At 33.6% G+C, this 16,435-nt stretch overlaps 1 protein-coding gene across 1 annotated transcript in view; it reads left to right on the top strand.

The window, feature by feature from the left end:
* LOC101891409 (uncharacterized) overlaps positions 1–7,951 on the top strand; it is a 101,545-nt gene extending 93,594 nt beyond the window's left edge. The window contains exon 6 of the mRNA XM_059124900.1: positions 6,504–7,951. Coding sequence (XP_058980883.1) covers positions 6,504–6,655 — 152 coding nt within the window. The 3' untranslated portion in view covers positions 6,656–7,951. The remainder of the gene's footprint in view (positions 1–6,503) is intronic.
* The last annotated feature ends 8,484 nt before the right edge of the window (positions 7,952–16,435 follow it).

Raw genomic sequence — 16,435 nt, 5'->3', positions numbered from 1 at the left:
AAAGGGGTCTTTTTGTTCCATTTCTAAAAACTCACTTCTAAATCGTTAAAGGCTTGATTGTCAATTTAAAATCAATAAACACCTTTTTGACTTTTTATCAGATAGAGACGTTATCATATAAATATTTTCAATATAGAACAGTGTTGGCTTGTTTTTCGGGATACCGTAGTATTTTGTTGTTGCAAAATAGCTTAATCCCTTTATTGTTGTTTTTATAAAAACAACGTTTGTTTATTAGTGGAGAAGGATGGTAATGTTTGCCAGGGGGTAGGGCAGGGAATACCTAGGTTTCGGAAAGAGCCACCAATCCTCATCAGTTCCCTTGTTTTTAGTCTGGGATAACCTCCCCAGAAGTGATATAAAAAATAACTTCTATGACAAAAAACTTTTTTACCCAAGTGACGAGATCGTAAGCTCAAAAGATGAGAAACCAAAGAATTACATAAAACTAAAATTATTTTGGAATATCTTTTAAATCTTGCAACCGCAAGATATTTTAAGCTCATTTATGGTAAAAAGTCAGAATGCGTGTATCTGTCGGCAAACTTTCTTATATCTTCGTTATACAGTGTTTATACCCTACACCACAAGGTGGTCAGGGTATTATGTCTTTGTGCATTTGTTTGTAACAGGCAAAAGGAAACGAGATAGACCCATAGTTTCTTTTGATGATCTGCATAGAATCACTTTCTGAGTTGATTTATGCATGTCAGTCCGTCTGTCCGTCCGTCCGTCCGTCTGTCCATGTATTCTTGTGAACACAATGCAGGTCGTATTTATTATCCGATCGAGATGAAATTTTGTAAACAACATTTGTTTGGCCCAAGGACGAACCCTATTGAAATTGGAGATAATCGGTCAAAATTTAGATATAGCTCCCATATATATCTTCGTCCGATTTGCCTTTTATTGTGCACCAAACGTGTAATATCAGCCCGAATAGTATGGAATTTCGCACATACAACCAAATTAGGTCTGAAAATATGTATGCCAAATTTGATCGAAATCGGTCCAGATATAGCTATAGCTCCCATATATATTGTTCATCCGATTTTTTATTTTTGTCCTCCGCAGCCGTAATATGTACTCTGTAACAACAATATTTGGGGAAATATATCAAATGCAGCTCAGAAATACCTTTGCTAAATTTTATCGAGATCGGTTCAGATTTGGATATAGCTCCCATATATAACTTCGTCCGATTTACCATTTATTGTGCACCAAACGTCTAATATTTGTCCAAATGGGATGGAATTTGGCACATACGACCGAATTCAGTCTACAAGGTAGTAAGCCAAATTTGGTGAAGATCGGTTCAGATATAGTTATAGCTCCCATATATATTGTTCATCCGATTCATTGTATTTGTTACCCACAGCCGTAATATGCACTCCGTAACAACGATATTCAGGGAAATATATCAAATATAGCTCAGAAATATCTTTGCCAAATTTTATCGAGATCGGTTCAGATTTGGATATAGTTCCCATATATATTTTTTTCCGATTTCAAATTAATTTCGCACCAAATGGGCAATACAAGTCCGAATTTAAAAAATACAAATGCTTCGGCATATTTAGTCCTTTGAATTTTAAATTATAATTATAATCATAGCGTGTATGATTGAATTCTCACATAAAAACTTTTAATTATTAAGTGGAGCTCAACTAAATTAGCAAAGTGGTGTAGGGTATCATAAAATCGGCCCCGCCCGACTTTAGGACTTTCTTTACTGTTTTTTTTTTTTTTTTTTTTTCTTTTTACCATTTATTATTCTATATTAAATTTTTTGTCAATTTCTCAGAGTACTTTCTACTAAAAATTAATATTTAATGCATCTTAAACTCTAAAGGACTTTCATCTTAAATTCTAAAGGAAAAGAATGAAGTTTCCTTCTATAATCTATATGATTTTGAGTGCCTTGACCTCATGTTGCTAGAAGCTAACTACTATTCGTGGGGAACCATCATTACTTTGTTACAATTCTAAGTAAACTTGTGTTTTTTTATTAATTTGTTAAATATGTATTATTTATTTTCTGTTCCCTCTCTTATTACACTTTTGTAAGCTCGTTACACATAGCTTTTGGATAACACAAACTGTTGCTGACTGTAACTTGGTTATCATTTGAAGTACAAAAATAGGCCATAGGCTGGCTGGGTAATAACAATAAGTGGCATTTTCCGGCCATCATCATCATCACAGGGCCTTTGTTATTTTTGCCATTTATTTTACTCCTCCTAGCATTTCCTTGTGGTCTATTATAATTTTGTTTTTGCTGTGGTAAAGTTCTAGGTTTTTGGACTGCTCTTTGATTCGCGTTGTCTGTTATCAGTACCCTCTGAGTGGGTAAACTATGGTGATATTTTCTTTTGTTCAACAAATCCATAGTCTATGATGTTTATTCTTTTTTTTTTTTTTTTTTTGATTGTTTTCACTTTTTGTCCTTGTTATTTGGACCAGTTTGCAGATTTGGTATTGTAGCTTTTATGTTTCCTAATAATTCATGTGAATTAAGCAAAAAACAGCAAAGATAATTGAGACTTTTTTTGGAAAATTGTTATTATAAACTCAAATATAATGTTTATCTCTTTTAATAAAATAAATTTTAATTTCAGTGGAAAACTGAAATAAAATCACTACGAATTTTTGTACTATTGTTAAATTTCTAAAAGTACCGCCAAGTTTCTATTAAGAACTAGAAAAAAAAAACAAGTTAGCAAAGGATATAGTCGTACGGGGCCGACCATTTGTTAGAAGCCCCCTTATGTCCAAATCCATTTTGGAAGATTTCGCTTTTGAAATTATGTCACGAAGCACTGCCCAGATATTACCCTTGGCATTTTGACCAGGAACATTTGCACAATATTTACGCACTCCGTCGTGCTGTTAGTTTTTGTGGTCCATTTTACAGCAAAATTTAATCCAATGGTCATCCAAAATGCTAGAATTCTTCCCTGTCTTTAACTCTCTTCTCAGGCGTGCCGATTGGCTTCAATTCATTTGAACCCCTTAATATTTTGCGCTATCTCCAAAAGCAAGAGGCCATCTGTATCTCCGAATTTAGACTCATCCATATGATTTGCTTGTCTACGACATTTGGCTATATTCGTCAACGAAATCAGCATAAAAAGGATATCGCCTGTAAAAGTAGTGGTCCATTCTACCCGCTGTCCTAAACTCTAACTTCGTGCGAGATTTCGTGTTCTTTGGTTTCTATTTGTGACCTTTATAAAGGCTACAAAATCAGGAAAAGTTTTAGATGTTGGTCCATTTCAATCCCGTAAATATATTGCGGACCTACTTGAAGCCTTTCAGAGCCTAACCATACCCTTGTAAATATTTTCGTGAGAATGGGACGATAATTGCAATCTGTATATAATGACCCAACCTCTGTTGTAAGGTGTAAAAATGTTACAAAATATACACTTCATTATTATAAGTCAAATTGAAAGAATCGCATGCGATAAAAAAATATGAAAAAATAAAAAAAATCCACAAAATACTACAAAATCTATATTGACATGATTGTTGGCATCTTCTTATGCGATTTTTTTTTAGATTTTATATTTTTATGTCAAGAGAGCATTCTAAATTGATAAAATTTATCAAAAAAAGGTCCAGCCATTTTTGAGACATAAGCATTCTAGCAAACATCCCCTTCCTTTGTTTATATACATTGTATGTATTTCGCTATATATATCCGATATATTTACTATTGGCATCTACGTAAACGGTTGGAACGGTGATCTGCGCGTCTATTTGTGATTTCGTCGGGATTAAAATATTCGCGGTTAAATGGAAAATTTGACTTTATTTAACACAAATGTTATGGTCTATTTCAACCACTATATATTACCCGATGACTACGAAACTTGGGAGGCCTCTGCCCAGCCCTAAGCTCTAGCCCCATGCTAACTTCCGCTTCGATTGGTCTATAATTGCGACCTGTAGAGCAACTGCAAAATCCGGAAATTTTTCAGTTTTTGGTCCAATTTCAACCCCTAAATATTATGCGATCATCTCCAAAAGCAATAGGCTTCTATTCTGGCCTTTCGTAAAGATCAGGCCATAATTGCAACCTGTAGAGTGATTACAAATTAACATGGCAGACGGACGGATGGACATACATAACTAAATCGACTCAGCTCAGCGAGATAGGAACTTCCATATATACTTTCCTATATGGGAAACCAATATTTTAACAGCCTGTTCCACGATCTCGAAAGAAAATTTGTGCGAACGAAGGCTACTCACTCACTTTCGTATAAGAATGCGTTCCACTAACTTTCGTTCTTTCTTTCGCATAGCCTTACGTGATTCAGTGTTGCTAAATATTTTTTTGGAAAAATTAATCGCGAAATAAGGCAAAAAAAGCGCCAAATGTCTAATTTAAACGCGAAAAAGCAGCAGTGGCTCTGTCTCAACTGACATTTCAGTTGTAAACAAACAAATTGTAAATAAACAAACAAAATAAAATTTCTAGTGATTGTGTTCAAACTATTTGTGCTCTTAGAAAATAAAAAAAAAGAATATTTCCGTAGCCCTATTTTTTATGGATGATGTGGAGGAGGTTCAAAATGTGCCACGGAGGCATTTAAGAGATGCTTCGAATTTATTTGAAGTACCTAACAACCAGTAAGTATGATTGTATTTTTACATTTTTGAAATAATAAAAATGATTTTTTCTAGGTTTGTGGCCAATTTTCGTGTGTCGAAGCAAGTTTTCGGGCTCTTTTGGATATGATGGAAGAGAAGTGGGTGCCCGGTTGCAGAACTACCCAAATCCGCCCCGATTTAAAACTTCTTCTGCTGCTTCCAAAAATTGGCACTCCTCTGGCGAACACAGGATTCTCCTCCATATACCCGCAGCTGTGTAGTTGATGATTTTTTCGTGCTGGAATTGAGAAAATAAAAAATATATATTTGTTGTTCACATATTAAATTGCATTTATTATTTTTACTTACCTTTTTGTTTCTATTTTGAATCAAGCAATGTTTATGTTAAAACAATTTTCCTTAATTGTTATTATACGATAGCAAACACACAAGTGACTGATTTTGACATTTGTGTTCGCATGCGTACGAAAGAAAAAAGATAGTGGAACGCAAAATTACACTGAAATGCTTACGTTTTCGTTCGCTTTGATTTTCGTGCAAATTTTCGTTCTGATGGATTTTAGTGGAACGGAAATCAGCTGTTTGTCGTGTAAAAGTTGTGCGAACGTGTTCTTTCGATATCGTGGAACTGGCTGTAAGTTGTTACTAATTTTTGGCCCAATCAAACTTATAGTACCCCCAACACATAGTGTTGTAGGGTATAAAATTTTTCTAATTTTTATAACCTACACCACAAGGTGGTCAGGGTAACAGGCAAAAGGAAACGATATAGACCCATAGTTCATTTTGATGATCTGCATAGAATCACATTCTGAGTCGATTTGTACATGTCCGTCCGTCCGTCTGTCCATGTATTTTTGTAAACAAAGTACAGTACAAAAACAAAGTAAAGTACAAATTTAGCACAAATCATTTGTTTGGCCCAAGGACGAACCCTATTGAAATTGGAGATACTAGGTCAAAATTTAGATATAGCTCCCATATATATCTTCGTCCGATTTGCTTTTTATTGTGCACCAAACGTGTAATATCAGTCCGAATAGTATGGAATTATGCACGTACGATCAGATTGGACCTGAAAATAAGTATGCCAAATTTGATCGAAATCGGTTCTGATATAGCTATAGCTCCCATATATATTGTTCATCCGATTTTTTATTTTTGTCCTCCGCAGCCGTAATATGCACTCTGTAACAACAATATTTGGGGAAATATATCAAATGCAGCTCAGAAATACCTTTGCTAAATTTTATCGAGATCGGTTCAGATTTGGATATAGCTCCCATATATAACTTCGTCCGATATACCTTTGATTGTGGACCAAACGTCTAATATTTGCCCAAATTTGATAAAATTTGGCACTTACGACCGAATTGAGTCTAGAAGCTGGTATGTCAAATTTGGTGAAGATCGGTTCAGATATAGCTATAGCTCCCATATATACTGTTTATCCGATTTGTCAGGAAAATATATTAAATACAACTCAGAAATATCATTGCCAAATTTTATCGAGATCGGTTCCGATTTGGATATAGCTCCCATATATATTTTTTATTCGATTTTAAATTAATTGTGCACCAAATGGGCAATACAAGTCCGCATTTAAAAGATACAAATGCTTCGGCATATTTAGTCCTTTGAACTTTAAATTATAATAATAATCATAGCGTGTATGATTGAATTCTCCCATAAAAACTTTTAATTGTTATGCGCAGCTCTGCTAAATTAGCAAAGTGGTGGAGGGTATCATAAAGTCGGCCCCGACCGACTTTAAGACCTTCTTTACTGGTTAATAATAAGAAATTAAATTTTAAAATATTATATTTCTATAAGTACTACGAAAATAAAAATAATTTGTAATTGTTATTATGTTTTCATTGCAGTAACGTCATCCGGTGGAGGCTTTCGTGGATTTTTGGAAACTTATTTTGGGCCGAACTCAGCTGCTATGCCCAAAATAAATTCCCATCACTATAAAATGTTACTCGCAAATTGCATTCTGATATTGTGTCTCACAGCTGGCTATCAAAGATAGTTTATTAATTGAAAAAAAAAAAAAATACATAAACAAATGTTTAAAATAAAGCCATTAAGTTTTATTGTAAAATAATATTATTTTTAATGTTAAGGTAATTTTACATAAACAAAAAACAAATAATAAAATATAAAATCAGCCTAATTAGATTTAGCATAGATTGAAATATTGTATAAGCAAATCGAGTGCAGTGCAAAGCAGCAACAAAAAACCTTTATAATTTAATTAAAATATATTAATTTAAATTTCCTCTTCAACAAAAATAACAGAATCATAAAAAAAATCGTTCATGCTATGCTTGTTTAGATAATATTACTATTTAATGAATTAAAATAAAGAGTTATTTACCTGGAAAAAAATAGTAGATAATTCGAACAAAAAACCCTTTAAAGTGCAGATTAAAGTCAGTGAAAATAGTCCATTGTATATACGGTGAGGAGTGTGGTATACTTTATCAATATATTATTGTTTTGTTTTATTTCCAATTTTAAATATATATTTGTTAATTTACACATGATTAATGGTCAAATATTATCATTGACATTTTGTAAATAATTGCCATTTTCAAATGAAATGAAAAAAAAAAACCGAACATGCACTTTAACGTCTATACTAAACACTCTATTATTGATAACATTAATAATGTTTAATGCTTTAAAAATACTTTGTATCCCAGCAAATATAATTTTTATCATTCCCAAGTAATTAATCCACACGGATGCCAGTACTCCAGGTTAATTTCAAATGAATTAAAAAGAATAGATGAAAACGAACAATATCATGAGAACCGTTTTTTTTATAAATCAAGTCGTCATCGGTGATCCAAAGAAGCAAAAATTATTTACCATCATTTAGTTATGCCCTTCTCTTGAAAGTCAGATGTATTCGCCGGCATATTGGAAAAGCCATCATTAGAAACGCACACGAAATGATTTTTTTTTTTAATTTTTCCAATTATTATTGAAAATATGTTAATCATACTTTTTGTTCAATTTACCTTTTTGTCGTGAGATCCATTTTTCGAGAATTCTTTATAGTTTTATGCAAACAGTGATATCCTAGAAACCCTTTTGACTAGAATGAACGAATCCCATAAAAAACAACACTCCTTGAAAAAATATTTCATCATGTACTGATGCAAAGTTAATCTCTTTGGTTTTGACCAGAGGCACCAGACCATGCAAAGCTTCTTGGAAATTGCCCGTTATTTACGTCCTCTTTCGTGTCAATGGGTATTCAAAACAAAGTTTCACAATTTATATTCCTGTATATATTTTGCTATTTGAGATAGAAAAAAACTGCAACAAAGTCAAACGCCATAATGTTTACATTTTTTTTTAATTTTATTGAATGAAAGCAAAAAAAAAATGTAGGAAATAGCATCAAATTTTAGAATAAGTTTAGATTTGTTCGAATTGGTCACCTTTGGCACGAATTATGGCCTTCAAACGGCCAATGAAACCGTCGCACGCTGCCGAATGTTGCTCTGCGGTATTTTGGCCCATTCCCGGCGAAATGCTTTAGATTTTGTAGTGCCAACCTTGCTTTCAAAAATACTCCAGACACAATAGTCCAACGGATTGGTATCCGGAGATTTTGGTGGCCATTGTGCGCTGGAAATTAAGCGAGGAACCTTATTTTGTAACCATTCTTGGGTGATACGCGCTGAGTGCGATGTTGATGAGTCCTGCTGGAATGCCTAAGGTCTGCGGCCAAAATGTTTGTGTACCCAAGGCTATAATACACCCTCCAGAATATTTTCACGATAATATTCGGCATTTATTCTGATGCGACGATTAATACGAGCGGAGAGCTGCCATCGGCTGTTATGGTGGCCCACAAAGGTGCACATTTTCAGCTGATCTCTTTGGCAAGTAAACACGATAATTTTGTTTGTTTTCAAACTGTTGGACAACGAATGTTTTCTCATCGGAGAAAATCAAATTCGGCAATTCACCACTTTCGGCCAAGCTAAGCAACTCTTTAGATCTTTAGAGTCTATTTTCTTTCTGTTGCGGTGTAAGTTCTTGGACTTTTTGGAATTTCAATGGCTTTACCCCGAGCTCATTTTTCAATATTTGCGGAATGGAATATTGCGATATGTTCAGCTCACGAGCCATTTTTCGGCCACTACGACGCGGGTTGCGATCAAGTCGCTTCTTTACTTTTCGAACCTTTTTTTGGTGATGTTGCTGTTTTATTCCGTCCACTTCCTTAACATCGGGCTACGATACCAGTATCACGGTAACGAGCGATGGTACGAGACATAAAATATTTATTCACATTTAAATGCTGGAGTGCTCTAACGATAGCCACTTGTGGTTTTTCAGCCAAATATAAAGAAATCACACTATCACGCTTGAATCCCATCACAAATAACTTATTTTCTGGAAAATTCTCACCAAAATGCTTTTGTACGCTTATAAACAATATAATGAGCTGTCACTGGAATAATTTTAACAGCTTTGGGACGAGTGGCTTTGAAATGACAGCAATCTGAAGTTGGTTGCAATTTTTTCATCTCACCCTGCATATGTCAACGAAATCAGCATCAATTCCTTTCATCCGACAAATGTTTTGCGATCTCCTCCGAACATGGTAGGCTTCTTTTGTGAACCTCACCATGACTGGTGGGTAAATTTAGACGCAAATTTGAATCTAGAAATCCGAAGATGTACAATATCGGTCTACTCCTTCTGGAACATATCCCACAATAAATTAAAATTTTCAAAACCATTGGCCGATGTTTCTTTTAACTTCGCACAAAGAAATACATCCAACTTCATGGGACTTATCGATCTGCTTCATCCCCGCAAAGGGTAACAATTTTTAATAAAATTAATTCTCTTAAAATGTAAATCCAGTATCCAAGTTTCTAAAAATGTTGCACTTTTCAATATTATTGTCTATGTTAGAGCAAGTGCGAAAGTTGAACATTTTGCCCTATTCTTCATACCATACAAATTCCAATATTTCTTTCACTACCATATTTGACAATTTCAGAAAACCCAAAAAATTATGATTTTTAAATAAATCGTACGATGTTTCAGATGTGATCGCTATTTTGAAAAATCTAATGTTATGATTTAAAAAAAATTTAAAGCCTCTTAAGAAAATTATTTCTTATAGCAAATATAATCCAGTTCGAAATAGCTTATATAAGTATAGTTTGAGCGCTATTTAAAAATTTTAATTTTTCTATAATGTAACCATGTAATTGAAAGTGAATTTATTCTTTATATGAATTTCGTTATGAAAAAAGTGACAATGTTGGTAAATTTTGATGTGCAGGCCACATTTAAGGTTGTTTATAAAAAATGGCACAAAACATTGTACGTATTGCTCCACATTTTCTACCCCCATATAATGGGACCACCTTGTGCAATAAATTGTAACGGTTTTGGTAAACATTAGTTTACCTCTGAGTCCTAGTATTTTTATAGTAGAAGGCTATTTTTTAAAAAGGTTTCTCTGTAGTTTGGCATTTAAATTACTACTACTTAAAAACACAAAGTTTTAGATAGTTTCAAGTAACCTGAAATTTCGAGCTCGCAAATAATCCGTTTCTGATGAATCCCTCATTTGATAATATTGTAATTAAATACCAATATCATAATATTTGAATCTATATATACAAAAAATATACAGTTTTTTGTAAATATGTATGTATATTTTGTACTAATTTTATTTCATTTAGTAAACAAGCATTGAAGGTGTTTTATTTATTAATAAACACATTCATTCATCACTTGTCCTTTCACAAATTATAAAACAAAAACAAAACAAATAAAGTATTTGCTGGGTACAGATTTAATGCATTTCATTTAAAACGAAACATAAGCAAATATGAATTAAATATAATACATAATTACCAAACGAAAAAACAACATAAACAAAACCTTAATAAATACCCATGCGCCCTAACTATTAAAAACAAAAACAACAAAGAACAATCTCGTGTAATTAATGTTCATTTTGTAAACAAACCCCCTCCGTTTTTTATACATCAGCAGCAGCAGCATCATCATCATTACAAACAAATTAATCACATACGATGCAGTAAAAAAACACACACACAATTACAATGAATAGCAAAATTATATATAGTATATTCATATAATTCCCATGTATAATTATATCCATTTAATTATGTTGTTCCATTGAAGTGAAAGCAGAAAAATAAGAACAAAACCAAAAAAAGAATTAAAAAATAAATAATTGAAAAATAAACCAAAAACCGAACAAACAAATAAAAAAGAGATAAAAGCAAATACTTAATGAAACACTTACATAGATACACAATGGCAGAACTGTCGAAGCTACAAGCGATTTTTTGTTGTTTTTTGAAACGGCTTAAAAGAACTTAATCACCATTATTATCGCATTATTGTTTTTGTAAGGATTTTCTACATATTCATGGACATTACAAATATTAACACTCACGCAAACATATACACCCACACACACACACAAATATTTCACAATTAAGTTGATAAGGCCAAATATTTACACCAATACACTCGCAGCAGCATCAGCTTCATTTAAAAAGAGTCCTCTTTGAAAACACGATACAAGAATTAAGTGTTTGTTAATAAATGTCTACTGAATATTTAATAATGATCTGTGTTTGATTGTTTTCATGGTTCATACATATATATATATATGCACACTCACGAGCGATATATTGACATTTGGAAAAAGTTTTTATTCATGTCGATTTTGTTTTCGTGAGAATTTCGAGGTAGGTATATGGAATGTATGAAAAATGTTGGTAAGTACAGATAACTTTTGAGTGGATTAAAAAAAATTAGCAGAGAGAATTCAGATATTTTCGTTTATAGATGATCTAAAAAATTTAGTTTTTATAAAAATTAAAAACCATGTACAGATTATAGATCCTGGAATGTATTAGGTTATTAATAACTAAAAACATTAACATCTGAAATGGCTTCGAATGAAACTTGACCTGTGCCCGTTATTCCCTTGTGCATTTGAGCATATTGGTGATTTTGTTAAAGAAGGCATTACTATTTAATTTAGTAATGCCTTCTTTAACAACATCGCCAATATCCTCAAATGCACAAGGGAATAAGGGGCACGGGTCAAGTTTCATTCGAAGCCATTTCAGATGTTAATGTTTTTAGTTCCTTCCCTCAGCCATAAAGCTGCAGAGGGTATATATCATGTGATACATGCAAAACGTTCCCCATGAAAAAACGTGGACCAAATCCGTTTTAGGGGTGTCCGTCCGCCCGTCTGTCTGGCTAATGTGCACGATAACTCTCGAAGTGAGTATACAATTTGATACAATCTTAGTATATCTTAATATTATTGTCAAGCTTAGATCGAGTTCGGAGATGGGTAATATCGGTCCACTCCTTCTGGTACATCCCTTAGGGGTCAAAATTTCCACAGAGAATAATTTACCGTATAGAACCCGAGAGGACCAACCAAGTTAGTGCTATGCGAAAATAAACAATATCAGTTATATTATATCGAGTGTGTGTTTATTTGCCTCCCTGTGTTTATTTAGAATAATTACAGGGTGAGATGAATAAACTGCAACCAACTTCAGACTGCTGTCATTTCTAAGCCACTCCGACAGCTGTTAAAATTGTTCCAGTGACAGCTCACTATGTTGTTTAGAAGCGTACAAAAGCATTTTGGTGAGAATTTTCCAGAAAAAAGTTATTTGTGATGGAATTTAAGCGTGATAGTGTTATTTCTTTATATCTTGAAAAGCTCAAGTGGCTATCGTTAGAGCACTTCAGAATTTAAATGTGAATAAATCTTTTGTGTCTCGTACCATCGCTCGTTACCGTGATACTGGTATCGCAGCCCGATGTTAAGGAAGTGGACGGAAGAAAACAGCAACATCAGCAGAAATGGTACATTCGTTGTCCAGCAGCTTGTAAACAAACAAAATGATCATGTTTACTTGCCAAAGAGGTCAGCTGAAAATGTGCACCTTCGTTTGGCCACCAGAACTTAAGCGCCGGCCATGGTGATGGTGTGGGTCGCAATAAAAGCCGATGGTCGCTCTCCGCTCGTATTAATCGACCGTGGCATCCGAATAAATGCCGAATATTATCGCGAAAATATTCTGGAGGGTGTATTAAAGCCTTGGGCACGCAAACATTTGAACATTCCAGCAGGACTCAGCAACATCGCACTCAGCGCGCGTCACTCAAGAATGTTTACAAAATGAGGTTCCTCGCTTCATTTCCAGCGCACAATGGCCACCAAAATCTCCGGATACCAATCCGTTGGACTATCGTGTCTGGAGTATTTTGGAAAGCAATGTTGGCGCTAAAAAATACCAAAGTGTCGATTACCTCAAGCAAGCGCTTCGCAGAGCAACATTCGAGTAGCTTGTGACGGTTTCATTGGCCGTTTGAAGGCCATAATTCGCCCCAAAGGTGACCAATTCGAGCAAATCCAAACTTATTCTAAAATTTGATGCTGTTTCCGAAATTTTTTGCTCTTATTCAATAAAATTAAAAAAAAATTATGTCGTTTGACTTTGTTGCAGTTTTTTATTTCAGTCTGCATATTCCAAATTATTTATAATTATATTGGAATACTTATATTATAGAATGTGATTGTTCCAATTGCATTCATATTTCACACATCCCAATTCCTTTAGTAACACAAATTTAGTGTGAAGATGGGATATATCGATTTTACTCCTTCTTGTACCTCCCACACAACGGATCCGAATTTTGAACAGCCTTGTATAATGCGAAATTTGCATCCGATTTCTTTCATTCTCGCCACATCTCAATATTTCTATCAAAACAATATCTAATGTGAAGATCGTAGATATTGGACCACACCTTTTGGTGCCTCTATAACATGTCAAAATTTTGAATAACCATAAAGCTCATAAAATGCGAGACGACTGTCCTCAAATTTCACACATCCCAATATTTCTATCAGTCCTAGCTCTGATGTGAAGACGGCGAAATAAGCTCCCAATTCTCTCAAAATTTACACATCTTAATATTTCTACTAACACAAGATTTAGTGTTAAAATGGAATATACCAGCCCACTGTTTCTAGTACCTCCCACAGAAAGGGGTCAAAATTGTTGAATATATTCCAAACAATTTTGCACGAAAGTTGAGGTCTATTTTAAGCACTAGATATAATCCAATTGTCATCTAAAATGCTTGATTTCTGTCCTATCCATAACTCTCTCCACATGCAAAAAATATGACAAAATATAAAAAAACTGTGACAAAAAATATTCATGCTTTTACATATCGAGTGTACCTCAGCATTATTGTAATCTGACCATTACATGATGTGGTGTCCGTTGGGACTGCAATATTTCGAATTTCAAAAAAGGAATGTTGTGCTAGGTTTGTGCTCAATTGTGCCGAATCATTTTTTTTTTTCGAAAATATCTGAGAAAAATAAAGTTGTGCTGAATTGTGCTTGACTAGTGCTAACTTGTGCTTTTTACTTTTTTTCTCAATATCTTTAACAGTTTTCGAGTTTTTGAAAATTGCAAATCGGGCATACTTTTGAAATTGTCGTTTTTCGAATTTGGTAAAAGATATCGAAAAAAATTTAACGGCACAACAGAGCACAAACCGAATACAATTCAGCACAACATAAATTTTTTCGAAATTCGAAAATTGCAATTCCAATTATGTTATTCCAATTTCAAAGTTATGGTCTATTTTACCCGCAAAATATTGTCCAATGACCATCCAAGGTTTTTGCCCAGCTCTAAACTCAAATTCCATGCAAAATTCCATTCCATTTTCGGTCCATTTCAACATCGATCATCTCCAATAACAGTAGGCTTCTATTCTGACATTGCAACCTGTAGCGTAATTACAAATAAACATGGACAGATGGACATATATAGGAGATCGACTCGGCTCGGGGGCTATGTTCAGGTTTCTATGTTCAGGGCCAATATTTCATGGTGTTATATAATTGTCGAACCAATCAAATCTATAATACCACTAACAAATATCGACAAAACCTATTGTCACTTTTTCATAAATAGGTTTCTATGTTCAGGGCCAATATTTCATGGTGTTATATAATTGTCGAACCAATCAAATCTATAATACCACTAACAAATATCGGCAAAACCTATTGTCACTTTTTAACTTGTTTCTAACGGAATTGTGTAACATTTGGTATTGGGAGTTTGTAGGGGCAACTTACCTACTCATTCTGTTAAAAATTTGTAACATTTTTTTCAAGTTCAAGTAGCCGCTCATATAACGCCTCTGAATATTTCACATGCTAACAATTTCAGCTACATTTCCAAAGGAATCGTATGCAATTTGAGATTTTTGTGGGTTTCTTGCGATTTCATTGCTGGCGATTTCACTGGAGATTTCAAGTTTCAAATGGAAATTGGCCGAAGCTAATTTTTATCAATTTTTTTTAATTTTATAACTCACTTTCCTCACTCAAATTTTCAAGCATTAGGGATTTATGGTCCCATGACATGGATTTGCCCCAATTATAAAGTCATGTAAAAAACTCAGTAATTTTAATTTCCCTAATGTTTTTAATTGGCACCCTTAGGCCACAAGCGACCAGATACAGATGTGGCTGCGGTACCATGGTGGGAGTTTGAGATGGGTAATTTTATTGGTCTAGAACCAGTAATGCGAAATCTGGTGCAAATTTATTGTTATGTTTCAAATGTCTATTGTGCAGACATTTTTTTTTTTTATAAAATCATAAGTAATGTCAATTTTGTATAAAACTCCTCTTATCCATGTACGACATTTGTCAGACCATTTGCTATATTGAACCATAAAAGATAGATTGAAAATAATAAACACTGCAGATATCACTCAATAATCCCAAACAAACAAAATGATTAAATAAAAAAAAATATGCATGGATAGTCACACAAACATGGAATTTATACGTACACAAATAAATCATTATGGAAATATTTTATTTATTAATTTATTGACACATTATATTGATATGCAGATTTATGGAATATTTATGTAATTCCAATTGATTGCAAACACAAAAAAATGGCTAACGATATTATTAATAAAGTCATTGGATGAGGAAGTGCATTTTCGTTAGTTAATGAAGTATTTTATTGTGCGTTTTACTACCTCAAACATCCACAGAAATTGGAATTTAATTCACAATGTATAGTTTGTTGTAACCAGTTCCAGCCGGATCATTCGTTACGCTGTTAATGAGTATATACGATTGTCCGTAATCATTACAATTGTTGAATAAATTAGCTAACACATTAAATTAGATATTTTTAATAATCTATTAATAATGCACAGGATAAAAATCGAACATCACAAATATTATGTTACATGAATTTTGTACAAAATGAAATTATAATATTTAAAACCTACACCACAAGGTGGTCAGGTCTTTGTGCATTTGCTTGTAACAGGCAAAAGGAAACGAGATAGACCCATAGTTCCTTTTGATGATTTGAATAGAATCACATTCTGAGTCGATTTATGCATGCCCTCCGTCCGTCTGTCCGTCCGTCTGTCCATGTTTTTTTGTAAACAAAGTACAGTATGGAATTTTGCACGTTCAATCAGATTGGACCTGGAAATAAGTATGACAAACTTGATCGAAATCGGATCAGATATAGCTATAGCTCCCATATATATTGTTCATCGGATTTGTTAGTTTTGTCCTCCGCAGCCGTAATATGCACTCTGTAACAACAATATTTGGGGAAATATATCAAATACAGCTCAGAAATACATTTGCTAAATTTTATCGAGATCGGTTCAGATTTGGATATAGCTC

Source organism: Musca domestica, unplaced genomic scaffold, assembly GCF_030504385.1.
Source record: "Musca domestica strain aabys unplaced genomic scaffold, Musca_domestica.polishedcontigs.V.1.1 309, whole genome shotgun sequence".
NCBI lineage: Eukaryota > Metazoa > Arthropoda > Insecta > Diptera > Muscidae > Musca > Musca domestica.
This window is presented reverse-complemented; position numbering and strand designations above follow the sequence as displayed.